Source organism: Populus nigra, chromosome 10 (genome assembly GCF_951802175.1).
Source record: "Populus nigra chromosome 10, ddPopNigr1.1, whole genome shotgun sequence".
Classification (NCBI taxonomy): Eukaryota; Viridiplantae; Streptophyta; class Magnoliopsida; order Malpighiales; family Salicaceae; genus Populus; species Populus nigra.
Genome location: NC_084861.1, coordinates 9,174,434 through 9,191,164, shown reverse-complemented (window position 1 = coordinate 9,191,164; position 16,731 = coordinate 9,174,434). Strand labels below are relative to the sequence as shown.

Below are 16,731 nucleotides of genomic sequence, written 5' to 3'. Positions count from 1 at the left end.
TACAGCACGCACTGGCTGCTGCAAATCCAATTACATGTCCTGCATGTTAGTTAATGTAAAGGCTGTCCATGCCCTAAAAAGGCCAGTGAGTAAAATACCAAAATCCCCAGATCCCGAATTAAGTTGCAAACATTCCATAGCTTTGAAGGGACAAAACGCTGCTGGTCAAGTGAGATTGGGACAAGCAAAATCAATATTACAGGTCATGTCTTGAATCTTGAAAAGATTTAATTAACATAAAAATCGGGCACTTGTCAAAGCTTCCTATGTAATATGGAGGTTATGTCTCGAATGGGAGACACATTCATTAAAGTATATATAGAGTATCTAACCACATAAACTCAATCAACATCTTCATAAAATAAAATAACTCAATAACATTCGGATACAAAAGAAAGATCTGTGATTCTGTATAGCGGGCAAAGCCATTACCCTCCACTTTAGGTGACTACTAGGTAAAAGATAAGCTGATAAAGGGAAGAAAAAGAAAACTAATGTACTTCGGTTACATTTAAAAGGTTTACTTTCTAGGCTTAGCATCATCACAAACTTGGGCCTATATGAAACAATTCAGCAGTTGAACCATCATAAATACCTGTACTAAATAAAACCTCCAAAACCCATCAATGACGTAGCTTGGGAATCCCAAAGAGGCCATTAAACGGGAATTCTGATTAAAATTGCCATCACCTAACATGGAATTTGTGCTGGCTTCAACTAAGGAGACCTCTTGCTGGCATGGTTTCACCCCATATGGAGCATGGCCCGTTGACATTAACCCAACCGGGTAACACAGATTTGGATTATTCCAAGCCCCAAAACGCCTACCCATTTTCCCATAAAACCATCCAGAAAACTTGAGCTCTCCTGTCAGATTGTTTCCATCCAGGTAGAGTGCACTAACACATGGCAAAGTTGCTAGCTTTGGGGAGAGATTTCCTGTGAGCCTGTTGCCTCTAAGACCCAAAAATCTCAGCCTCTTCAATTCAGCAATGGACTCGGGAATCTCACCTGTTAAGCCCATATTGGAGAGGTCCAGGACCACCAAATTCTGTAGGCTATGCCACTCTAGGCCCTGAAGGTCTCCTCCAATCGGGTTGTTAGACAAGGCCATTTCTTCCAAAGAATACATCTCTTGCAGTGACTTGGTCAATCCACCAGAAAAGCTGTTGTTTCTCAGGTCTAAAAGTGTCAAATTCTTCATGTAACACATCACTGTTGGCAGGCTGCCTACAAGCTGATTGTTGCTCAAATCAAGTTTTAAAAGTGAATTGAGACCCCCAAGAGTCAAAGGCAGAGACCCAGATAGTAAATTCCTACTTAAATCCAAGATTAATAGCTCATTTAACCCACCGAAATTATCTGGAATCCTCCCATAAAACCAGTTTGCAGCAAGGACTAGCCTCTTCAACTTGGTCAAGTTACCAACATTTCTTGGTAATTCACCAGTCAATCCATTTTCTAGTAGTACTAAAGACTGGAGCCTAATTAGGCTACCAAAGCTTGATGGAACTTTTCCAATGAGACCAGGGTTTGATCGAAACTCTAATGTTTCCAAGTTGCCTGCAAGTTTTTCCCAGTTCTTGCTAGGGATAATGATTGGATGTTCGTGGGGAGACACAAAGCAACTGAAGAAAGTTAGAGACTTTAGGTGCTTGAGCTCAAACAATTGTGGTCTAAACTCCACAATTGGAGCACAATCAAGATAATTGTCCAGAATGGGTCCAATGCTTAAAGCAGTGACATACCAAAGCCCATCAAATAGATCACAGGAGACTCCCTGTGAAAGAAAAAAAATTGCATCACATTTTTTGGAGACTTTAAACTAAAAATGCACATGGTTAATACTGAATCCTATCCCAAAAATTATGATAATGATGACAGGAGTGATAATTGCGTATCTCTAGTATTAAAAATCCCTACTTGTACATGAACGATAAACTTCTTGTGCAAGACAGTTCAGATGAGAAGGAAATGTAGCTTTTACAAAGGAGTGCCTTCACGATCTATGACGTTAAATTATTCTCTAATGTCACTAAATTGCAGTATTCAGGATTTTAGCAGATGAAAACAGTACTTAAACTTCCAAATGGGGTTTCCAGGGAAGATGGATCACTTGGTACATTGTCAATGAAAAATGTTAGTGAGAGATTGTTGTTTCACTTCAAATCAGGTCATAGAAATTCCCCAAAAGTAAATTTGGATTACGGAAATTTAACCATTTATGGTCTTAGCTAGGACATGGCCATGAATCTATCTATAATCACACCGAACCATACTGCTAAATCATGGAGTGGGGTGGTGTTTCGCTTTGAGAACATAACCAAAAGTTAATCGGTACCCCCTCAAACTATACTAGTGGACAATTTTACTTCAGCAGGCTTGCATCATAATGGCACAACCTAATTCAGTATATCAGAAAAGAACAGTAAATGCGTCTAAAATGGCAATATTTTAATCTCATCTCTATATAGTTTTTTAATAAACTTCTGATGATCACGTACTGTAAAGGATACAGAAAATCAGGTGGTGATCCTTGGGACAATATATTGCGCAATGTAACAGTAAAGATTCATGGGGTCATTCATAAAAAAAAAAAAAAGATTCATGGGGATAAAAGGTGTATATGTACCTGAACAGGAGTCCACCCACAAGGATCCGGATAGAGATCTGAGCCATTCCACCAATTACCTACAAAGCCTTGAATGGCAGAGTATAGAGCTGTTTTCTCACCTTCCTCCATTGGAACTGCACCATTATAATCTTCTTCCCCATAGCACCAAACACCTAAACTCATTATGCATAGGACCAAAATGACATGACTGTTTATGTTAAAAGTCTTCATCATGGGTAAAGAGAGAATTAAGCAGAAACAATAATATAAGACTGGTTGGGTTAAAACAGAACATTAACAGAAGACATTGGCAGAGATAAGAAACTTGGCCTGAACCCAGGTGAGCATTTTAAGATTGAAAAAGAAGAGAAACAGAAAAAAGCAAAGGGAGTAGAGGTGTTGAGGGACATGGACATGGTATCCTCTTGATAGCCATTGACTTTTACACTCTATAGAAGTCACCAAGGTATCTCGGAGAGAGACATCTAAAGAGAAGTGAAAACCAAAGCAGAACAAATTAAGAAAACACTGGAAAGAAAACGAAACTTTGAGCATGCACTTGTTTTTTCTTCTGTTCATAGAAGAGGAAAGGTGAGTAATATAGCAGTGGAGCAGGACAGGAGAAGGATCCAAGCACAACTTTCAAAGCTGTGATGGCAATAATAGTAATGACAATAATATAAAGGATCAGAACACGAGCAAGTGAAGGGGCCTTGAACAGTGTATTTCAGAAAGCGAAGGGGAAGATAGGTGACATCCTTTGTCCTTCGATATTCTTCCTGGCTGGATTTAAGTTATGTTTAGTGTTTTTAAAACTTTTAAAACTTTTAAAAATAAATTATTTTTTTAATATGCTATTGTTAAAAATAATTTTAAAAAAATAAAAAAATTTATTTAAATATATTTTTAAATAATAATTACTTTAAACCATAATCACTATTATAATCTCAAATAAACCCTTAAAAGAAACCCAAATATAACCTCTAATATTTTATCCGTTATCAATTTAAATCTTAATTTTTTATTTTTTTTAATTTCATCTCACACATAATTATTTATTAATGTTATTTAAAAAATCTCATTTAATTTGCGCGCTACTGTTTAATGCCATTCAAGGCCTAATATATCATAAAGAGCTATTTTAGTGTGAAATGAGTTTGTTATATTTTCTTTTTTTATACAAAATAGTGAAGTAGAGCGAATATTTATTTATTATGATTCATGGTAAAATTATCCTTCAAGATAGACAAAGGATTTTTTCTATGTCTTGAATGAAAACCCTTGATTATTACATGTGAATTGAAAGAGGATATTTTAACCGTAACTCGCAACAAAAGAATTGAGGGGGAGGGGGTGATATTGCTCGGTATCGAGTACATTAGAGACAGAACGGATAAGAGTAAAAGACTTGAAACTTCATGTATTTAAATGGAGGTTTATCCGTATATTTGAGCTAATTTCCATTAATAACAGTGCGAGGAACTATGATTATTTATCCTCATTGATTTTCCTACTAAAGAGGGTTAAAGGGCGGGTTGGTAGTTGGGGAATTTATGGTAGAGATAGGTGGCTAAAGAGAAGAGAATAAGTTAAGGCTTAGGGTTTTTTGAGGTGGGGGGGGGGGCCATTGATTGTTTTTGTACATGCAAAAACAAGAGATCCAGCATGCACATGCAAGACAAAGTTGGGTTTTATGACTTGCTTTTCTGTTCTTTCTTTTCGAGCTGCTGTGGTAACAGTCCTCTGCGGAGAGACATAGGGTTAAGGACAAGGGAGCGTTGATGTTATAAAAAGTGGGATAAAGAGGCTTGTAGACGGGTTAGTAGTCGGGGCTTTTTCCTTGGAGTAAATGCCTGCCTTTTTAGCTGCCCATCCTTCTTCTTTCATAGCTCCAGCTCTCTTCAAATAAACAAAAGCTTGCCCTTTTCACGTGGTATCCAGAATTCCAGATTCATATCGGTGCAAGTCATCGGTTTCGTTTTCTTCTTCTGTTTGGAGCTCTGTTTACTTGCGTTTTCATCTTCTTGGAGACATAAAAGTTTATAAAAGATAGAATATAATTACTGTAAAAAAAGAGCTTTATATATATATATAAGAATGATGAGTATTTTCATACCATCTTGTACGAGACTAGATTTCAGCATCTAATAAACTCTTCCAAGTACTTGTTCTAAAATTTGAAGTTTGAATCCAAGAAATGAAGGGGGAAAGCATTCACCCTTCACTGCCCGGCCACCTTCTTAGAATTGAAAAGCTATCAGTTACCTTGGGAAAGAAAATAATCGGTAACACGCCATTGTAAATGACTAATAATGATTATTTATTTTGACTTATTTATCACAGTTTTTCCCACCTCTTTGCAAATCAACTAATTGATTCGCAATTATGATTTTTAATTACTTGATGCATTGCAAGTCCCATCTTTAATATGTAACTCTCAAGGAACCAGCCTGAAACCACTAGTTTGCAGCCGCTAATAATAATTAATGGCACATATATGCTGGGATAAAAAAACACAAACTATAAATGGTCCTGAAGATCACACCAAGTGTTCTTATTATCGAGCATTAACAAAAAAAGAAAAAAATTAATGAGAGATTAAAAAAAGAAATGCATTTTGTCTCCTCTACGATCAAGAAATGAGCGTAAACAAGTGAGCTAATTATAATGTGAGATCAAGGGTGCCAAAATAACCATGCAGTTTCTATTTGGCTCAAAACACACCGCACAGTAAATACTAATAACAAAGATAATGATGAGAATACAGTGCTTGACAACATCATTAAGACGAAAGTGACAAGACGAGCCTCCCTAACTGCTCTAAGATTGGGAACTTAAAGGACAAGACATAAATCTAGTTGGGCCCATGTGGTGAATAAAGCTACAGAAACCATCTAGGTAATTCAGTTAAGGTGTTTCCTAGAGAACAAGAGATACAGGGCGGAGGAAGCGATGAGAAAACACAAGGTCCAGAAACAACAGTAACTGCAACCGGAGCCTTGGCGGTGTGGTTGGAGCATGGACCACGGCATCTAGTTGGGGTTAGGGAGGTGGGAGGTAAGAAGGCATAGCCCACTCTCTACTTGATTGTTTTGGCAGGCCTATTAACAGGTTGAAAGGTCCTTTTCTACACTGCCTTTTTAGTGGTTGCCTCTTTCTAGACAAAAAAGTAAGCGAGCTCGGGGGTGAGAGATGAAGGCAAAGTACCTTAGCTTTCACATTAAATTAAATCAAATAAATTACTGATATTAATCGCCATCACTTTAATCCATTATAGCAGTTCTAATCCGTCAGTGAGGGCTCAAGGCCTGTTGTCTGTACTTTATAATTAAGCGAACGAGTCCTGTACAAGAAAAGAGGAAAAGACGTTGACAATGAGCGACTGATAAACCCGAGAAAGATCCGAATTGATTTGATTTCCCGGGAGCAGAAGAGGAGTTCCATCTAAAAGGGCGTCCTTGCAAGGAGGTTACGTTTTTAGCTAGATTTCAACAATTACGAGAATTACTGAATTAGAATTCCGAGCATCTGTTATGATTTATTCGGTACAAGAATTTAATTTTCAGTTATTTAATTTCTCATGACCATCTACTTAATTTCTCCCAATCGAAAAGGTCAGTTAAGAGGGCACCATTTGCAAGCAATTTCCTGATCACAGACGTATGTGTTCTTTGCATATACGTCTTAAGAGACCTAACCATCCTCAAAATATCAAGGAAGAAAACCAGCAATACGGTTCTTCACGTACAGGTTTCCATCAAATTGTGTCACAACATGCAACAAACTTCTGCAATCTGGGTGAAGCTTTTCATAACCGAACAGCCACCGGTCACCCAAGTTTTGTGTCCCGAGGAGCAATCTCGTGAGGAGCCGAGATCACCGGAGACACTGATTGTTCCGGAACAAATAACGAACCAGAGCATGAAATTAATTCGCTGGACAGCTGTTGAACAAAAGAGAGCTCAGGGCACTTATTTCAGAAATACATGATAGTAAAAACACAATCTGGATGTTGCAAATTGAACCACCAAATTACTGCCAGGACTTGCCATCTAGACGAAACCCTTAAATTCCCAACAAATACGCAGGGAAAGGAGAAAGTGCATGAGGATTTTAATGAGAACCTATGATTTCCAACTACATCACTATCTAGGCATTGATGAGAGAGCGATAGCAACAAACACTATGTAGTGAAGAAGGTCCAGATCTTCTTTCCCATTGAAACTTCACCAGGATGCTGCAACTCATCTTCATCATAGTCATCTTCATCCTCATGTACTGTGCTGCCATTTTCAGCTTCATCCTCGAAATCTGGTATCCCATTTACTTCCTCACTCAACTCTGTAATTCCAACTGATTTCGCTGCCTCAGCTTGGTAATCAACATCTGTTGTTTGGAACTGCAATACAATAATTGAAAAAAAAAACAATTACTACAGCTGCGGGAAAGAATATTTAAACAAGAATCCTAACCAAACTACTAGCCAGCTTCACAAGAGCAGTAGGATATTACCCTGACCACCTTGTCCTGTGATAACTCCACACTTTTTAGTGTAGTAACCTGCACCACGTCGGTAGATTTGTTGTTCTCACTAGTGACTCCAAGTGACAGCCCAGAAGCAGTTTCTGGGTTTCGAATCGGTTCCACAGCAGCAGCACCATCAGCTGTTTTCTCGCCCTTCATCAAGTCAGATGATGCTTGGGTGGCTGCGGTCAAGCCTGCACTGCTCACAGTTGAAATAAAATCTTTAGAACTAGCAGCAGTATTATTCTTCCTTGCTGCTGCGTTTCTTATAATATAACACGTTATTCCTATGTAAGATAAATCGCACAAAAATGCAATAATCAATATCACTTAATGTTATTTATTATAATATGCAAATAGTTCTGTAAAGAAATAATAAATAATGTGCAAATGCTAATATTGACCATCTTCCATAAGAAAGGGTGTATTTTTATTTCAGATAGCAACCATATCTGCTCAAAGAAACCCCAAATTGACACCTGGATCACTTTCAATTTTACAGTAAAAACAATGAAGTGTTTAATAACATTCCCAATGCCTTTCAATATAAGAAAAGAAAAATGCACCTTAAAGCATTAGCAAACTCGGCTACTCCAACTTCGTAAAATTCTTTGATCTTTTAAGCACAAAAAGATAAACAGCATCTGAACGAGAAATGAACTGGTGATCGAGAAATAGCATATGCAGCTGCAAATATTCCTACCAATATAGAATGTAATGTACCATTCCTTTTATTCTGAAATGACCTTGTATGGATTATTTGCACCAAAACAGAATTTCATGATAAAATGGGATGGATTGCAACTCTCATATAATACACAAGCAAATCATTTTATACACATCCGACACGTGAACTGATGGCATTTCAGAATGAACTTGCCCAGGGGGTAATCTTTCTCCTCATGGGCAGAATTGAACTAGGGCAGGCAGTTAAAAACTTCAAACCCAAAAACACGATGATAAATAACTCGACAGTTTTCACTCAAAAATAAATCAGACAGCCATCTCAAATACAGTTCTGATTTCTCAAACACAGAAGCTTTGACAGCACAGTAGTTAATTGCTTGGCGTTTTAAAATTTTGATATTTGAAAACCAAATGAAACGATTGACCAAGTGAAATTATATATAAAACAAACATCCATGTTCTCTCACTAAAACTCCCAAAATGCACTCATCGCACCATGTTTAAAGCTATTAAATTGCTGTCATCACAGTACATAAATTCTCGCACAAAAAACTTACATCTTGTGGCGTCGAAGATTGTATCGTTTTTGCCCTGGAGTAGGCTCTTCTGGAGCCACTATTTGTTGCCTCTTCCTGCGCCCACCAGTAGTGACACTCTCAGAGTGTCCTTCGCTGTCACCGGCATCCTGCTCTCTTTCTATAGGTAGGCGTTGCCGCTTTCTTGCAACGTCTGATTTCTTAGTAACATTTATACCCCGACTTTCATCACTGTTACGAGAAATATCATTAGGCTGAACACTTGAATTATATTCAGTTTCTTTGAGGCTTTCCCCAAGAAACAACTTTGCATCCTCAACCACTGCCTTTATTGACCTTGTTCTGCCTGGTCCAGCCTTCTGTCTCCTCCCAGGTTTATGCCTTCTGTTCTTCAGCTCTGACAGCTCAGAATCTTCTGGCAGGTCCTGTGTCTTACTATCCATATAGCTTTGATCATCAACAGACACAGAATACCCACCACCTGCATCTCTTTTTATTCCATCAGATTGGGGATGCTGAATGTCAACAGTATCATCTGCAGTACCAAAGGACACTTGTGCTTGATCTACAGGAATAGAACTGGATGTGATAGCTTTTTGCACAGCAGATCCCTCAACTCTTTCTTCCATATCAGCACGCACAGGTGATGAAGGGAACCCTCCCTCAAATGCTGGAGCAGAAACATGCTGAATCTTTCTAGTAGGAGAAATGCTGAAAATCTTTGAGGTGCATTTGCGGAGCCACGACATGCGTCCCTGAGAGTAGGATCCCAAATCTTCACTGAGGGGTCTCTTGATATTCAGAATATCAGAAGCATCTGCACCACCTTCATTATTCCTGAAAAATTCATCAGATATTTTTGGTGAAGGAAGGGTCTCTCTTTCTTCCATCTCCGGTGGCTGGAGATCAGAAAGTACAAACTCCCTAGTAACATCTCCACAATTCGTGCAGCTCTTGTGCTTCTCAACAAATGAAAGAAAGTAGTTTCTTTCTCTGATAACCTGCTCTCTTTGTTTCCGAAGCTTATTGCTAAGCATCCCAAGCTCATCAATGTCCTTCTTAATTCCATATTGTTGTTCTTCTAGCTTCTCCTTGTTTTTTACAACTTCTTGTCTTTCCTTGTCCATTGCACGTCTTTCAGACTCTATTTCTTCCATTTCCCTGCGTGCAACTTCTTTTAAGTTGTTAATGGTGTTAAGTTCTCTCTCCTTCAGCACCTCAATCGCCCTTTCCCTTCCTCGCAGTGCTTTCTCCATTTCTTCCCGCCTATTTATTAAGCCAGTCTCAAAATTACATCTCTCTGATTCAAAGTCTTGAACCATTTGAATGTGCACATTTTCAGCCTTTTCAGATAAAACCAATTGTTCATGCCTCTTTCTGGCTTCAAACGATTCTTTCTCTAGTCTAATAGCCTCCAACTCTCTCTGAGCATACTCCTGAATGTCATTTTCCTCTTTTTTCAGGCTTTCCCCTCCAGCATACTTCATCTTTTCTAATCTCTCTCTCTCTTCAACAATGTCCTTCTGCTCCTTGTTAATTTGAGCTCTTTTCTCTTCCAGCACTTCCCTCTCCTTCTCAGACCTCTCCCTTTCCTGTTCTAACTCTTCAGCTTCTTTCAAAAGAAACTCTGCCTGGCGCCGGCACTTCTCTAGTTCCTGTTTCAGTTCAGCCTGCAAGCGAAGGTATTCTAACCTCTCGTTATTAGTTATTTTAATGCTTTCACTCTCTTCCCCAATCTGCAACTCCTGCTGAGCAATCTCGGCCCTCAGCTTCTCGCAGTCATCCTCGAGGAGTTGCACACTTACTTCATCAGAAAGCAATTGCTTCTTCTGCAGCTCCAACTGTTTCTGCTCAGCCTTCATAGACTTATCTTTCTCCTTTACAACCTTCAATTTTGCATCAAGGTCCTTCTCTTTATCCTTCATCCTATCAGACTTCCTATCCAAAGCTAGCTCTCGCTTTCCCAACTTTTCTTCTCTGTGAAAGATTTCTGTTTCCAGCAGCCTCACTCCATCAGACTTGCTTCTCAATTCTTCTTCAAGATTCTTCCTTTTCTCTGTCAATTCCAAGTCAGCCTCCTGAATTTTAGCATCAAGAATGGTCCTATGCTCATCAAGGAGCTCCTGGACTTCCACCTGTAGAAAATCCCAGAAACATAAATTATCAGCTAACATTTCATTTAACTAAAATCATATCAACATTGTTGCTTAAAGGATAAAACCCCGCCAAAAGATGTCTGCTAGCTATTTAAAATAACATTAATTAATAAAATAATCATGCAGTGATACATGGGGCTTGAGTACCTTTCCATCAAAGATCTTTAAACATATGTATTGAAAGAGTACTCAAGAAAGAATCTAGTACTTGAAATTATAACTGTAACTAAAAACTCTACTCATTTCTCACTGCAGGAAAAAGGTTGCAACTTGTATTGTAAAAAGTGTCAAGTGGTAACTATTTTGGGATTTAACACACAATTCAAACACAGATTTCTTACCAGACAATTTTTATTGTTCAAGATTAGGCCCAGACCTTAACGATTTAAGTTTCCAGTATTTTAATTGTAACAGTTCACATGAATGAAAACATGAGTAAAAATCCAATGTTGAGGAGTCTTCACAAGAAACAAATGACGGAGACCTCTCTTCGAATCTTTTCCCCACATAGCATAATTAAATTTCATTGATTTAAGAAAAGCACCATAATCTATAAAAGAGTGTAGTGTGCATACTTGAAATTCAAAGATAAAGAAACTCTAGATGTACAAAGTACATAAACAACTGAATGCGATACACAAAGTCTAACTTCTAAAACAGTCATACAATTTCCCCATCAAATAAAAGGTTCACATCTTCAAGTTCGCAAAAGAACATCTTGCATGCAAAAGGAATCTCAAGACTCCATTGATCGAAAGTTGGTGCTTACTATTTTCACTTTAAGGAAAAAGAACGGGTAGGAGCTTGACACTGATCTAATTTAGAAGATATAGTTCATTGCTCATACTCAGAAAAACAAGATGCCTTTTCATGGTTCTCATAATACCTGCTTAAAAGGCATTGGATTCTCTGTATATCCTATCTTACTCAACAGTTATAAATCAGGTTTTGCAACTCACTCTTTCTCTAGCACTGAGCTTGTCTTCCAAAGCAAGCAATTCCTTCTCTTTAATCTCTAGGGTGCTTCTCAGAGAATCAGCTTCCTGGAACAAATAATAGAATATACAAATTATGCAGAAATTCATTGGCAATCAACTTAGATAAAAAGCTGTTAAGAATCACCTTCTCTTTTGTAACCAAGCCCAACAGCCGATTATTTACATCAACTTCCCTCTCCTTCAACTTAGCAAATGATATATCAACCTTCTTTTCTGCCTCTTCAAGATCCCTCTCCTTCTTCTTAAGAACCCTCTCATCTTCACTTGCCTTTTCCTCTCTCTGGTTAAGGGTCCTCCGGAGCTCACATAAGCTCTCTTCCCCTTGACGTAGTTTCTTCTCCCATTCTTGCAAGTCTTCTCTCTGTTTATAGAAAGTTGCCTTGTGTGCTTCTCGTCTAAAGAAAATCGATGAGATAGGCACTAAAAGTCACATATCATCCTTAATATATACAAAAGAGAGAAGTAAAGTGAAGTGCAGTATAGAATACTCTGTATTAAAGGAGAGGCGCTCCCTCTGAAGCAAGTTTTCACGAGCTTCTAACTGATTTAATTTCATATCCAGCTCTGAGCTTTTCATGTTAACTTCAGCAAGCTTGGATTCAGCAACGCGCATCTTTTCTTCTACCTCCAGAGATTTCTCCTCATTTCCAGCAGCCAAAGCTTTTGCATCAGCCAACTTTGAGTCAGAAACTTTCTTGATTAGAACATGCTCCTCTTGCAAGTCATGCAAAGCCTTTTCAAGCTGTAATAAATAGAGGTGTAATCAATGAGTATCAACAAAAAAATTTCCATAAAGAGATCCGATAAAAACTTAAGTAACGAGAAAGTTTACAGTGAGGAACCATACCAGATACCAAGAAATATTCCAAAAAAAATCCATCATAACCAAACAAGTTTAAAGATTGCCCATGCCTCTTTTAACATTATATTTAACTCAACACGGAAAAAAAGATAAATGATAGAGAAGCAATGCTTGTGTGACTTTCAGCCATTTGATTTAAGGTTCTCTTGGATATCAGTGGTGCATAACCACCAGATTCAATAGTAATTGAAGAGACAGATTGCAAAGTTACCGGCTTTAACTATATTTTCTGACAACTACAGCACACTATCGCTGTGCATAACAAAGGTCTATTGGATCACATATATGAAACCAAAGGACATCCAAGCACCAAAAGAATGAATAGTAGGCTACATCAGTAAGAAAAAAACAATATGACAAGCAAAAACCATGAGGTTGCTTCAAAAAAAGATATGTAATTTTTATGCAAACAAGTGGTATCTTTTCGATAAAAAACTTCAAAAAAAGTGAATGAAAAAGGAGATGCCTGTGAATCAAATGTATTAATCCAAGTTTAAAACCTATGAATAGGCCCATGAACATGAGTGCGCAGCATATGCAAAATCAGGTTGCTTCTAACTACCAACATGGACCATTAAGACATAGCAATCGTGTACAAAATTTCCCTCCCTTCCACATATCTTGCTCCATAACTATTGCATGACCCAAACAGATTATAAATTTATTAGCATTTTTCATTCAATTTTCATCTTCTCTCTGCAAGTCAAACAGAGCATAAAAAGAAGCAAACAGTATATTAATATGAAGATTCAAACGAGACCAATGGCAAGAAACAACATACTTCACCCACACACTGCTTCTCAACGCTCAATGCTTTTCTTAAGTTTTCCTGTCGTTTCTCAACTTCAGATAAAGCAATTAAGTGCGCTGCCTGTTCACGTTTGAGAATTTCTTCAGTTTCTGCCCATGCTTGCCTTAGTTCTTCATACTTTGAAGTCCACTCTTTTTTCTCAATAAGGAGGAGGCCCATGTTATATTGATAATCAAAAAGCTGCGCCACAAAAAAAGTAAGGAAAGACGATCAAAATAATGGTACAGCTTTCTTAAATTTAGATTCTGGATTTTTCACCAGTAATTTTGTAATATATGATAGGAAAGAAAAAAGAATTGCATAACATAAGAAATTAAAAATTAAAACTTTTCAAACAAATTTAGTTACAGTTGCTCCATTTTATTTCCTTTAAAGTATTGTAGTAATCCAAAAGAGGGATTGAGAATACATTGGCATCTTTCTCAGAATAATGAAAACAGAAAATGTGAAAGTTCAGTGAAGTATTTCAAAAGGTGGAAGAATAAGCAGGAAAATCTTCACCATTCACCAAGGGTGTGCACTGGTGCAAAACCAGTGACTCAATTAGCCCAATAGTGATCTTTAAATCGCATTCATATTCTTTGCAGTCCAGATCAATATTCACCCATCTTCAAATTCCTTGTCTTTCTATACAACATATAAAAAGCGAGAAAAACCAACTTCAAATTACAAATGGTGGTAAAACCTATCAAATGGCAAAATTAAAATGGAGGCCTTTTGAAATACTAGATGAGATGCAGACAACAAAAAATAGAGGTAAAAAAAAGTTGAAGAGTCGGACCTATAGACTAAAACTGATTGACATCAAAGGCACTATACGACATTGGACCACTGTTAAACTAATGCACTGGTTCGGCTTATATATACAGAGTTTATGATAAATAAAAAGCCCCCTCTCTGATAACACCTAATAGAATCTCATTCTTAGGTCTAGCAAACTTAATTAATTGCTAGTTCAGTATCCTAAGAATTATAAGGATTGCTAAAATAAGCATAAAAAGTGTGCATTACAAGCATCAGATTTAAATGACTATTTTTAACACTTGATTTATGGACATTTACCCTAGTAAAAGTGGTGAACTCTGCCTTTTTCATGTGCCTATTTCATTCAAGCCTTTAGAGAAATAATGGAACACTCATTTAAATTCAAAACAAAACACAAATAATTAGTCCCGTGATAAAATTACAATAAAAACATATTAAAAGCAGTTTGTCAAACCCTAAAAACCCTACCTTTAATCAATTTAATCCTATAGAAAAATTCTTCCAAACAAAACCAAAAAAAAAATTTAAAAAAATCCCCAAATTCCCAAAAAAAAAAAACCCACAAACGGAAAACCCTAACTAACCTCCTTTTCAAGCCTCGATGCCTTCTCTAGAAGCGCCTCACGGTCCCTTCTCTCCATAGCAGCCTCATCCAACAAACCCACCTCTCTAAACCTCCTCCAAGCCTCCACATCTTCCGTATCCAGCGCCCCTGCATTCCCACTCAGCGATCCCACCGGCGGTGGAGGCGGGAGCGCCCCGTCAATTAACGCCACCGCCTTGCCCTTTGCCCCAATTCCAGTGCTAGTGGCCCCCGCATTGGCCCCGCCACTTCTGTGCATCTCACTCCGAGGAGTAAGCGTGATTGCCGGCGACGGCCTCCTCTGTGGCGTAAACATCGAAAAGCTTGATTGCTAAACCCCAAAAAAAAGAAATTCAAGAAAGACGGGCCAAATTATGGTTTTTCTCCGTCTGAAGAAGAGTTAACGGATTCGAACTGGAAATGAGATCGTTAACGGAGTTGGTGGAACGGAAAACCTTCTTCTTGAAATTTGGTTTTTTTTTTTTTTCTGGGTTTAATTTTCAGAGACGAGAAAAGAATGTTAAGGGCGAAGTACACTCGATTTCGTTGATAATGTTATTTTCTGCTCTTCTTCTGTCGGGCTTTTTGTATTGACAGTTTTGCCCTCGTAGTTTCTGGCGTGCTGCGTTTTTCAGGAAAGGGCAGTTGCGTTAACATCTGTTTTGCGGTACAAAATTATTTTTGAAAAAAATATATTTTTTATATATATTTAATGTATTAATATTAAAAATAAATTTTAAAAATTAAAAAAATATATTATTTTAATATAATTTAAAATAAAAATAACACTTTTAAAATTAACTGTTACAGCAAATGCAAATTACACTCATCCTAACCGTTTGGAGCGGAGCGTGGTGTGCGGGGGTCCTCTTTGTTTCTATGATCCTGTCATCAGCATCATGCCCCCAAATTATGCTGTTTTAATCACTATTTGCTACTGCGCTAATTCACAGTCGCTTTTGGTGTCAGCGTCCAATTTTTTATTTACTAGCTATTTGTTTCGCCGCGTCTTGAAAAACAATTTTCCAAAAAAAAATTAAATATACAAGATTTTTTAGTATTTTTTTTATAAAAAAATCTAAATATAAATTAAAAAATTTATACATGTGTCTAGTTAAATAAATCAAAAATTATATATATATATAAATAAACAAATAGAACTTTTGAGGATAATTAAAAATAAAACTAAAAAAATCAAGAAACATGTATAGATGAAGATATGTGATCTCACAGTGTAGGTCATTTAATTGGTTGTATTTAATAAATTTGTTTATTAATATAAATATTTATATTCAATCAAATGATAATAGAAACAAACACACGTGAAATTAATTGAATAAAATAAAATGGAAAATAATCATTATGCAATATTGCACATATTAGAAATATTATTTTAAAAATAAATATTATTTTATTTTTAAAAATAAAGTTCATCTACTTGAAACATAAAAATATTCATACATGAATCATAGTAGTATCTTTAGAAATTAAATACATATAGGGTAATTTAGGTAACGATATAACATATAATTTAAAAACAATATCACAGTGACCTTGGAAAATATTTTAAAGTGCGAAACTAGAAAAAAAATACAAAAATAGTCAACCCAAGATAGTGTAATAAACATGTAACCTAGATAATAAAGGGCGAGCTAATTTGTGTTCATATACAGAACTCGTAGCCCAGGTAATGAGATTAGAATAGCGAGATAGAAAAAAAAACCACAAAGTCAATCTTTTTAATATATATATATATATATATATATATATATATATATATATATATATATACACTTTCAAACCTGTGATCTGAGTCATTAGAATGAAAGTATCATACATGGAAAAAATAAAATAAAAAGCCTAATCCCTGACAAATAAAGTGTTGAATAATAAAATCTGGAAAAAATCAATTACAAAAAAAAATTATATAAAATAAAACATGGTAATTAAAAGAGCAAGGGAGAAAATCTAAATAAAAAATAAATTAAAGAGCAAGAAAAATAATTTGATTGAAGGGTTAAATTGAAAAGAAAAATAACTTCAACAAGTGAAAATAAATCAAGAAAATAATGACCAAGCCAACAGAACTTAGATTGGATGATGAAATTGAAAATCAACAAAACTTTTATAAGAGGGCCAAAGACAAAAACTAGAGATAAAAACGAAAAGGACCAAACTGGAAATAAAATAGATAA

General features: G+C 36.6%; 2 protein-coding genes across 3 annotated transcripts; both read right to left on the bottom strand.

The window, feature by feature from the left end:
- Nucleotides 1–488: 488 nt before the first annotated feature.
- LOC133704417 (piriformospora indica-insensitive protein 2-like) lies at nt 489–2,934 on the bottom strand. The gene is made up of 2 exons (XM_062129232.1): nt 2,633–2,934; nt 489–1,780 (listed from the first exon to the last, which is right to left on the bottom strand). The coding sequence occupies exons 1-2, from the start codon at nt 2,846–2,848 to the stop codon at nt 557–559; spliced, it is 1,440 nt and encodes a 479-aa protein (XP_061985216.1). The 5' UTR covers nt 2,849–2,934; the 3' UTR covers nt 489–556.
- A 3,626-nt stretch (nt 2,935–6,560) lies between these two features.
- On the bottom strand, nt 6,561–15,079 carry LOC133705961 (nuclear matrix constituent protein 1). 2 transcript variants are annotated; one of them, XM_062131423.1, is made up of 8 exons: nt 14,538–15,076; nt 13,159–13,368; nt 12,004–12,257; nt 11,640–11,910; nt 11,477–11,560; nt 8,383–10,496; nt 7,127–7,337; nt 6,561–7,013 (listed from the first exon to the last, which is right to left on the bottom strand). In XM_062131423.1, the coding sequence occupies exons 1-8, from the start codon at nt 14,850–14,852 to the stop codon at nt 6,798–6,800; spliced, it is 3,675 nt and encodes a 1,224-aa protein (XP_061987407.1). In that variant the 5' UTR covers nt 14,853–15,076; the 3' UTR covers nt 6,561–6,797. The 2 variants fall into 2 exon arrangements, 1 of the variants encoding a protein (XP_061987407.1); XR_009844371.1 differs by lacking the exons at nt 6,561–7,013; nt 7,127–7,337 and having other exon boundaries at nt 10,412–10,496; nt 11,404–11,560; nt 14,538–15,079.
- Between the last annotated feature and the right edge of the window lie 1,652 nt (nt 15,080–16,731).